The 11,144-nt window shown below is 33.5% G+C and overlaps 2 protein-coding genes across 3 annotated transcripts; one reads left to right on the top strand and one right to left on the bottom strand.

Annotated features, from left to right (window-relative positions):
* LOC107644901 (leucine-rich repeat receptor protein kinase MSP1-like) lies at positions 1,666-8,206 on the top strand. The gene is made up of 3 exons (XM_016348856.2): positions 1,666-1,885; positions 3,917-7,158; positions 7,296-8,206. Exons 1-2 carry the CDS (start codon positions 1,720-1,722, stop codon positions 6,835-6,837), a joined length of 3,087 nt encoding a protein of 1,028 aa, XP_016204342.1. The 5' UTR covers positions 1,666-1,719; the 3' UTR covers positions 6,838-7,158; positions 7,296-8,206.
* Positions 8,213-10,653, bottom strand: LOC107644900. 2 transcript variants are annotated; one of them, XM_021103270.1, is made up of 3 exons: positions 9,375-10,653; positions 8,711-9,247; positions 8,213-8,637 (listed from the first exon to the last, which is right to left on the bottom strand). In XM_021103270.1, exons 1-2 carry the CDS (start codon positions 9,970-9,972, stop codon positions 8,730-8,732), a joined length of 1,116 nt encoding a protein of 371 aa, XP_020958929.1. In that variant the 5' UTR covers positions 9,973-10,653; the 3' UTR covers positions 8,213-8,637; positions 8,711-8,729. The 2 variants fall into 2 exon arrangements, with proteins under 2 accessions (XP_020958929.1, XP_016204340.1); XM_016348854.2 differs by having other exon boundaries at positions 8,213-9,247.

Here is an 11,144-nt window from a genome sequence, read left to right as displayed (position 1 = left end):
AGTAATTTTTTAAAAATTTATTTAAGATAAATTTTTTTTTATATATTAATATATTTTTTTAATGTTCATTATTAAAATAGTCTTAGTTATAATAATTACTTTAGTTAAAAAATTTATTCATACCAATTTTCGAAGTTTGTTTCACTGCACGGTATTGAAAATATGACATTGAATTATTGATGGCCTTGTCATTTGCCACTATAATAAGTTTAACAATACCAAACATATAATATATTATGGTGATAGCATGATGCATATTAATTCATATAAAATACACATGTAAATTTTATATTGGCTGGTTTTTATTGTTTCTTGATATTTTTCCTTTAAAAAATACAATCACACTTTCATCAAAATTTCCAAACTCACCAGAGACAGAAGAATGAAAGAAGGAAACAAGTTGACTCAAGTCAAGTAATAAACTAAGGTCTTTCTAATAATGCCAGCTTACATTGGAATATTCCATCAAGTATATGTTATTTTCATACTTAAGTTTGTGACTACTTGCCAATCTTAAGTTTTGGAGTGGTCCAATTTATTTCTCAGCCTCAAAAAACACTTGCCTTGTAAATTTATTTTTTTCATACGTATACGATGTTTTTATGTATGTGAAGATGATAATTAATAATAGCTATATAATTTAATATGTTTAATTAAATTATTTTTGGGTAAAATATATTTTTTGTCCCTAAAGTTTGACAAAAGTTTCAAAAATACCCCTAAGTTTTATTTTGTTTCAATTTTGTCCCAAAAGTTTTCGATTTGCATCAAATATACCCCTGACGGCTAATTTTTCAAAAAATTTAAGACGAATTCAACAACAATTTCATAAGAACAACCTTCAATACAAGCAAATCAAGCATAATTTTCATGTATTATTGTTAGATTGGTCTTAAATTTTTTTGAAAATTTAGCCGTTGAGGGTATATTTGATGCAAATCGAAAACTTTTGGGACAAAATTGGAAAAAAATAAAACTTAAGGGTATTTTTAAAATTTTTGTCAAACTTCAGGGACAAAAAATATACTTTACCCATTATTTTTAATTATTAATTTTTTACAAAGACAATTGTACCTGAGGTTTTAATATTCTGAAACCAAGTTAGCATTTATTAATTAATAGTAAAACATGTGTCCGTGATATTCGACAAAATTAAATCAAGTTTCATCGATTTCTCTATTATTTCTTTTTATTTTTCCCCTTTATGGTTTAGTTTGTAGAAACCTTTTTTTTTTCAAGTTGGAAAGGTTCAATTGTAGCCTTTAATCTAAGGATTATTCTCATTTTTTAAAGAAATATTTCGATAAATTTGAAATTTTATGAGATGCAAAAATCATCAGATAACAATTTTTCCGTGACCTAACTAATAAGTAATGGTGTCAGTGTCACCATAAGTCTTTGAACCCTATCTTACGACATAGAGTATCGGAATTATTGGACTTGTCATCATTTATCGTGAATTTTATCTTAATAACTTTAATTTATTTGACATATTGTGCATATATTATTGGATTTCTCTAACCTTTTATCAGTGGACGTAAATTTTTAGATGTTAAAAATTGTTTTTATACACACAAAAAAAAAAAAAAGAAAAATAAGGTATATACTTGGGTGGTTGTCAATAATGAATAAAAAATCAACCTCTTTATAAAGCGGTACCTGGACTAGAGTAAAACCTATCCTCATCTATCATAATTTTCCGTTGTTAGTTCATTATTAATGACCACAATCACGACCATGGGTCCAGTTTGTTTCAAGATTCTCGTTCAAGCCATATTTATGTTGTGGTTGACGATGTCGCAGTACTTGCATCATGTGAAGTATGTTTCTGCTGAATTTTGGTGCAAAGATAGTGAGAAGCTTGCACTCCTGGACTTCAAGTCAGGTATTAAACAATCATATATAGTTAGTAGAGTTGGTTATTCTACCTGTGTGTTAATGCATCTATCTATTATAAATTTATAATATATAAAAAAATATCGGATAAAATATACTTTTTATTTCTAAAGTTTGAGAAAAGTTTAAAAAATATCCCTAAATTTTATTTTATTTCAATTTTGTTTCATAAATTTTTTATTTGCATCAAATATATATCTGATGGTTAATTTTTCAAAAAATTTAAGACCGATTTAACAACAATTTCATAAGAACAACCCCTCAACACAAGCAAATCAAACATAATTTTCATGTATTATTGTTAAATTGGTCTTAAATTTTTTAAAAATTTAGCCGTCGAAAATATATTTGATGCAAATCGAAAATTTTTGGGACAAAATTAAAACAAAATAAAATTTAGAGACATTTTTTAAATTTTTGTCAAACTTTAGAAACAAAAAGTATACTTTACCCAAAAATATTAAAGCAATATTACAGTGAATTCATATTTGTATATAATAATGACATGTACAATATATTTAAAAAATTAGACTAAACAATTTTATCATTTAGTTATATACTTATATATAATAATAACGCCGTTTAGTTTAAGATTATTGTAATGATCACTTCATCCTTTTTTAATCATTAGTGAAATCTATTTAGTATTTACTTAAAAATTTAATTTTGTTGTCGCATGAAATTAGAGCCATTAAAATAGATTAAATTTATACCAGCTTATTTACCTGTTTAAAAGGATAAATTTTATTTACCTGTTTACAAGCGGTTTGGATCGGTTTGGATTTATGATTTTTTAAATAAAAAAAATTAACGGAAATGTTTGGTAACCAAAGAAAACCAGCAAAAACACTCATAACTTGCCTTATTTAGAATTCATTAATTGTTGCGACAATTAATTAATGCTAAATAAGGCAAGTTTTGCCTGTTTTTTTTTGTTTACCTAGCATTATCCAAAAATTAAATACATATAATAAGTCTCAACATCAAATTTTAAATAACAAACAATGACATAACAAGTCTTAACAATATCTTAAAAAGCCAACGATAACATAATAATAGAAATAAAATTATAGGTTAGTTAAAATAAATAAATAAATAATATTTTGAACATAAAATATTTAATAAATAATAATAATACATGAATAATAGAAAAATGTATAACAAATTGAACATGTTATAAGTATAATTGTAAATATAATAATAAAATAATATTATAGCACATTGTGCGATTTGGATTGGATTGGATCGGTTATGAAAAATAGATCTGAAATCCGATCCAATCCAGCGGTTTGCAAAAAATAGAATCCAATCAAATCCGAATTAGTGCAGTTTTAATCGGTTTTCGGTTTGGATTGAATTAGATGAGCGGTTTAATTTAAATCGGTTTGGATTTGAACACCCCTACTTAAAAGTAATATTTTTTGTTAAAATATTTTTTAAAAATAAAATAAAAATGTAAATGGATCAATCTGTTTAACCTATCGAACTAGCCATAAATATCTGGATTGAAAAATTATGACATGTGAATAAAGCGGATTTAAAGGAATCGTCTATTTAACCCGTTGACTTAAATGGTTCGGGACTAAATGGATCGAGCTAGCTTATTTGACAGTCCTACGCAAAATAGTTTTATAAATCCGTAATGCTAGAGAGACAAAAATAGTCAGAATTTATCTTATTTAGTATATTTAATTATTTTATTAATTGTTACAATAATTAATGAAGACTAAATAAGATAAATTCTGGTTGTTTTGGCTAAATAATTTTAGTTATCAAATATTTTTATTTATAAATATATCTAATTAAATAATGTTATGTCAACATAAATAATTATTTTTATATTGACCATATGAATGATAGTCCACATTAAAAATAAATTAAACTACATAAATATATAATAAATAATTTTGATAGCTAATTTTAACGTGTAAATAGCATCTTTGTGAAATAATTTATATTGATGGTTCAGCACATCAATATTTACTACTTAATTAATTTTCTCTCTACTCTTCAACATCAGGTTTAGTTGACGACTACGGAGTTCTGTCATCATGGGAAAGAAACGAAGATTGTTGCCATTGGAGAGGTGTTTTCTGCAACAACCTAACAGGCCATGTGCAATACCTCGATCTTAGTGGTCTCTATGATAATCCTCTTGTTCCCAATGTCGGTCTCGGATATACAGCTCGTCGCTTGAAGGGTCAGATCCACGCATCATTGTTGGAGTTGAAGCATTTGGTGTACTTCAATCTCAGCTATAACTATTTTCCCAACACCCATATTCCACAATTCTTTGGATCTCTCTCCAACTTGGAATATCTTGATCTCTCACATTCTTATTTTAGTGGTCAAGTTCCACCACAACTTGGTTCTCTTTCAAAATTGTTGTACTTAAATCTTGAAGACAACAAGCTTGATGGTTCAATCCCTTACCAACTGGGAAACCTTTCTAGCTTGTTGTATCTTTCATTATGTGACAATGTTTTTGAAGGAACAATACCTTCTGAGCTTGGAAAACTTTCAAGCTTGGAGCAGCTTTGCCTTGGAGGACAAGCCACCTTTGGTGCTCTCACAGTTGATAATCGCGGAGGTCAATGGTTGTCCAATCTCACCTCCTTAATGGTTCTTGATTTAAGCGAGGTGATTAATCTAAACAACTCTTATATTTGGATGCAAATTATGGTTGGTAGTAACCTACCTCACCTTCAAGAACTCCACTTAGAAAGTTGTTTCCTTTCTGATCACTATTTGACCAAGTTTATGTCAAATTTCAAATCCAATTCTTCTTCTTCTCTTCGAAGTCTTGATCTTAGTAACAACTACTTCGAGTCACCCATGATTTTCAAGTGGATATCCCAAGTCAACCCCAACCTTGTTATTCTAGATCTTTCTGTCAACTCCTTGAAGGGTCCAATACCAAGTGATTTTGGCACAGCAATGACATCACTGCAAGAACTTTACCTCATTGGTAACAGATTCACCAAGGGCAAGGATTTGAGATCCTTAGCAGATATATGCAGTTTGATGGAGTTAAGCTTGATGGAAAACAACTTGGACGAAGAACTTGCAACAATTCTTCAAAACTTGTCAGCTGGTAGTTGTTCTGGACACTCATCACTTTTTGTACTCTTCCTGAACATGAACCAAATAACCGGAGAATTTTCCGGCATTTCGACCGGTTTTCCGTCTTTGATACAACTGAGTCTTGCTGGAAACCGGTTATCCGGAAAGATCCCTGAAGACATCACATTGCCATCCAAGTTGGAGTCTTTGTCTATTGGATCAAACTTCTTAACAGGTGGAATTCCAAAGTCTTTTGGAGATGCATGTTTGAATTCTTTGAGTCTAAATGATAACTCTCTGAATGAAGAGCTTCCTCTGATAGTTAACCACTTATCTGGAAGATGTGCTGGCAACTCGCTTCAAGAATTAGACCTGAGCACCAACCGAATCAACGGCACACTGCCTGACATGTCGAAATTGATTCCATTCTTGGAAGTGTTGAAGCTTAATGAAAACAATCTGAGAGGGACTATACAAGCAGATTATAGATTTCCATCTCAGCTGGCCACTCTGGAGTTGGATTCAAACTCTTTAGAAGGTGTGATCTCTGACTCTCATTTTGCAAACATGTCCAAGTTGAAGTACCTGAGTTTATCTGGCAACTCGTTGACTTTGATGTTTAGTCAAAATTGGGTGCCACCTTTTCAGTTAGAAGAAGGCATATTATTGAGTTCTTGCAAACTAGGTCCAGCTTTTCCCAAATGGCTGCAGACACAAAAGAGCTCTTTGATTGATATTTCCAACACTGGAATTTCAGATGTGGTTCCTAACTGGTTCTGGGAAAAATTGGCATTTCCAATGCCAATGGATGTGGATATTTCACTCAATAATCTCATAGGTAAAATTCCAAATTTACCTATATGGCCTAGCTATGTAGATACTTTAAATCTTGCTTCAAATCAATTTGAAGGTTCAATTCCACCATTTCTAAGTGGGGTTTATATTCTTGACCTATCCAGTAATAAGTTTTCAGAGTCTAGGCTGTTCTTTTGTGCTTATAATAATGCTACAATTGGCATGCCAATAAGCATTTTGAGCCTTTCAAACAATACTCTATCTGGCTCCATTCCCAATTGTTTGAGTCATTTCAAGTCATTAGTGTATCTAGATTTGAGTCATAATAAGTTCAAAGGAAAGATTCCAACTTCAATAGGATCTCTTCTTAATCTTGGAATCTTGGTATTGAGAAACAATAGCTTAACTGGCAAGGTTCCTTTGTCTTTGAGGAGTTGCACAAACCTAATGAGGCTTGATTTGAGTGAAAACAAATTATCAGGACCTATTCCTTCTTGGATTGAGAGTTTACACAAGACATTAACAATGGTAAGCTTAAGCAGCAATCACTTCCATGGAAGTTTACCATTAAATCTTTGTCATCTAACAAACCTTCATCTGTTAGATCTCTCTTTGAACAATCTTTCTGGACAAATTCCCATCTGCTTCAAGAATTTTACTACATTGGCTCAAATTAGTACCCCAATAAATGTTTCTCTTCGTTTCCAAGTCAATATTGGTGGAGATATCATTTTCAGAAGTGTGAACTATATGGCAATTTTGATGTGGAAAGGTGCACAACGAATCTTCATAGAGAAACATTTATTCTTGAAAAGCATTGATCTCTCTAGTAATCAATTATCTGGGCAAATTCCAACAGAACTAGCTGAATTATTCGGCTTAGTTTCGTTGAATTTGTCAAGGAACAGCTTTACAGGAACAATTCCTTCAATGATTGGAAGGCTAACATCACTGGAGTTTCTTGACTTGTCAAGAAACCAACTCTCTGGTTCCATTCCTTCTAGTCTCACTCAAATCTACCGGCTCACCATGTTAGATTTATCACATAACCATCTAGCCGGAGTGATTCCAACTAGCACATAGTTGCAGAGTTTCAGTGCTTCAAGCTATGAAGATAATCTTGATCTTTGTGGACCTCCACTTCCAAAACTGTGCAAGGAAGTAGTGAAACCTCCATTGCCACCACCACAAGAAGATGAAGATGCCTCAGTTTTGTCTCTTGGATTTTACATAAGTATGGCACTCGGATTTGCTACTGGATTTTGGGGAATCTTTGGCTCAATGCTGGTCAATCGCCGTTGGCGCCATGCATATTTCAGGTTCTTGAATACTTTAATGGACCACATTTATGTCACCATAGCAGTCAAATTTGTCAAGTTCAAAAGGAGACTCACAGGTTTGCAGGTAATATATTTTATAAAAACTCAGTCATTAAATCGACTACTATGTATAATTATACGTCTTAATTTTATATTTTATATGTAATTTTACTATGGAGACTTAACTAATTTCTTAACTTATTTGTTTCTTCTCTTTTTCAGTCTTAGTTGGGAACGCTTAAACATGTTAGTCTCCTGTGCAAGGCATGTTTTCTAAGCTTGAAGCTAGGCTATGATGACTGATGAGGGCTACATTAGATCTTGTAATGTATTATGTAACTTAAATTTTTCATGTACTTTCATTTTTCTTAGCTTGTTGGAAATTAAACTTGTTTTGTAATAAATAAAGTCTTAGACTATATATATGTAATTAAGACGCTAGAAGTGTTAAAACTGTAGTAGAACTCTCAACAATGCAGCAACAATAAATGAAAGATTTGTGAGTTGGGAGAGAAAGAAACCGAAAGTGGTGTTGGTTGAGTCAGTAGCATACACCAGAAGCATTAAGTTTAACAAAAGCATAATATGCATATAAACAGAGTTTAGAATTAGTAAAAATTAATGATGAATAATACCTCAACTTGATTATAAATTGCTCTAAAAAGTATGGTATTTGATTATAAACATCCTTTCAGCATTTTTCTTAGTTCATGTTAGCATTCACCTAAATATTTTATTAAAAAGAAAGATTTGAAGTTTTATAAATCCAAGAAAAATTGACATAAATAATTCGTTCAACAAATTCTAAGCAATGGAGTATAAATTCTACTATCTGAAAATTCTGTCCATATATGATATCATACAATGCAATGCAATCCATAAAAGAGGGTTTGATGTAGATTAATCCTACTTCCCAAAAATCCATTGCATCTTCCAAACCACTCATGACAGTAGAATCCCCCTAATTCAACTAGTCCTAGATTTGTTTTGTAAACAATCCAAACAATAAATTTAGAACCCTTGATGCATCATGATTTCTACATATCCTTTGGAATTGGAGGATATATAATCTGCCCTTAAAGCTAATGTGATCTTAGCTTATGATCTATGAACTGTGGGAAACTTGGGCACACTTTGAATTCTCTGAAGGACTCCTCTCCCTTGTTAACGGTAAATATTTGAATCATTTCATAGTGCAAAATACTCAGTTCTGAAAATATAAAGACGGGTGATAACAAGAAAGGAGATGTTCAGTGATATAATCACTTGGTATACCAAGCCTTCAATTTTCATAAGGCTGCAAAAGTTGGTCCAGTTGTTCCTTCAGCTGTGATCGCTCCTGCGCAAGTGTTTGGAGCTTTTGTAATTGTTTCAACTCTACAGCATGAAGTTGTTTGGTTCAAGCTTCAAGATTAATTTTTTCTTTTGACAAAGATAGAAGAACTTCTTTGTCAAGCAGTTGTTTCCTGTGTTTAAGTCTTTGAAAAGGACCTTGAAGGAGATTTTCATTCTGTTCGATTTCAACAAGTTCTTTTAGGATAGCTTCCTTTTTTTTCTTTAATTGTTCTAGTTCAACAGAAGCAGCATTTAAATGGGAATCTAATGTAAGAATTTTTTCCTTTTTACTAGTCAGGGAGGCACCCACTTTGATATCATTCATTCATTCTCTTTGACATCACAACCTTCCTCCGGGATGTTAGCATCCACTAATACTCCATTTACCACAATCTTGGATACATCCATATCAACCACGTTAACCTCCGGCGCAAGAGCCTTAATTTGACTTATAGCACGATCAAACCCTTTCCGAAACATCTCACCCACCTTTAGAGTTAATGCCTCAATCTTCTCATCGCGTCCCTTCAATTGAGACTGCAAAGTAGTTATCTGTTTTACCATTTCCTCTGACTCTTTTTCCTTCGCCTTCAAAGCCTCGGTCATGTCCTTCATACCCAATTCTCTAGCCTTATCCTTCAATTGAGAAACCTCCAGATACTTATCAAGACCTACAACACCTGACTCTAGCTTTGTTCTCTTTAAACTAATCTCCTTAGATTGAGCAACCTTGACCACATTATCTTTATCACCTTCTGTCGAAGGGTCGTCCTTCCGGGACGACCTCTTCCCGGAAAAGGCCTCCAGAGATGCCGAAGTCAGGGTGGGAACTTTCTCACCTAGCAATATAAATCAAACAACCATGACAACATAAACACACAAAATAACAAAAAAAAAAAAAGAAAAAAAAAAAAAACCACCACCATACAAAAAAAAGAAAAGACTACACCCTATCAATCTTCTTACCTATATGATCCTTCACGGAATCCCTGTCTATGTCCGACGTTCCGTTGCTGAGCGAGAAAAGAAAGGAGGTGCAGAGCACTTGAATACCGCGGTCCTCTAAGAAATAAGGCCTCATATCGAAGACTCGATTCACGAGTAGACGCACAGATAAGAATCTTTGCTGCTCCTCCTCTTGTACAAACCCTAATTCAACTACTAAAATGCAAAGGGATGGAATGCCTTCTGCGATACCACCGATGATAACGCATACTTTGCTGTTGCCAAGGTCAACCAAGTTGAGATCTGAGCACCCATCATCAAAGTAGGATGGTTGGATAGCCTCATACAACTCATCAAGGCATTGATGGCGAAGAATGCAATAATCTTTATTATCCACCAGCAAAGCGTGTATGTGATATTTCACACCATGTCGGTAAAGAGCCTCCAGGTTCCATGTCAGCACCACACTGCGATCGTCTACATCCCCAAGGGACGACACACCCAAGAAAACATGATAATAAGGAAGAGAAAGTGCGCGCTCCAGTTTAATCCATTTTTTAGGTTCGGGGTAGTAGACAAAGGCAACTCCTGGTCCAAGGATGCAGGAGGAGCTTGTCATTCAGCACGAAACCATGAGGCAAATCATTATGAGACTCGACTTCGGTTGGAGGAGCAGGCATGGAATGCCAGTTCGGGGGACGGAGACGGGGACTTAAAACCCATAACCCCGTCTTTCTTGCTAACCCTGGTTCCGGACCATGCTCCAACAAGTAAACGTCATCTTTAATGTTTGCAAGGAAAGTGAAGAAGCCGATCGGTAGCGGAGGGATTGCGCCCGTCGCTACTGCCTCAGATGTGCCCAACGTGTCGCCGCCGACATAGGAGATTTGGTAGATCTTGGTGCCAGAATCGGTTTCATTACCGACTAAGAAAAGTTTCGAGTCGAAGATAAAGTAGTGAGGCAACGGGCTGGACTCTGGAAGATTCAAACGGAAATCAATGGGAGCCTTCTCAAGATGGGATTTCCAATCCCTATCCTCATTCTTCCCCAATTTTTCTAACTTGTCAACGCGGATGCCAAAGATGTAGGCGTCTGTCACCATCCACAGGCATTCTCCTGTTTCCGCCGACTCCATCATCAACAATATGAACACAGAGAAGAAAGGATTTATTTGTTTGTTATACAGAAGGCAGACTTAGGCTAGGGTTTCGGACTTTCAGTTATAGAAGATTGGATGGAGACCCCGTTTTTCCTCACCGAGGCAATCCTTTGGTTCAAGATATGTTCAAAAAAATTAGATAAAAATGACAAATCGACTCTAACTTTTTAATAAGAAGATGGAAACAAAAATGGTATTGGACTCTATATGGGAAATACAGGTGCTTCACAGCGATGTGGTATCAGTGGAACAGAACTCGGACCATGCGAGTTCTTTATCAGTAAACGGACGGTCCGAATTGTGTTTGATATTCCATTTCATAAAAAAATAAAAAAATTGACAACAACAAAGGTGCGTTTTCTAGCTTCCGAAATTGATATTTGTCCAACTACAAGTCGGACCATGTGATTTCTTAAGCAAAATTTTAAAATTAAACAACTCGCATGATCCGATTTGTGTACTCCCATAATTTTAAAAAACACCAAAAATTACCCTTTTAAAGTATATCACTCATTTTGTTTCACTCATTTTGTTTCCATATCAAAATTTTTTAACCTAAGTTTTTGACGGATTAAAAATAAAAAAACTTTTTAAAATACGACATATTTAATTTAAATTTTTCAGTTTAAAA

The sequence above is a fragment of the Arachis ipaensis genome, chromosome B05 (genome assembly GCF_000816755.2).
Source record: "Arachis ipaensis cultivar K30076 chromosome B05, Araip1.1, whole genome shotgun sequence".
NCBI classification, from domain to species: Eukaryota; Viridiplantae; Streptophyta; class Magnoliopsida; order Fabales; family Fabaceae; genus Arachis; species Arachis ipaensis.
This window is presented reverse-complemented; position numbering and strand designations above follow the sequence as displayed.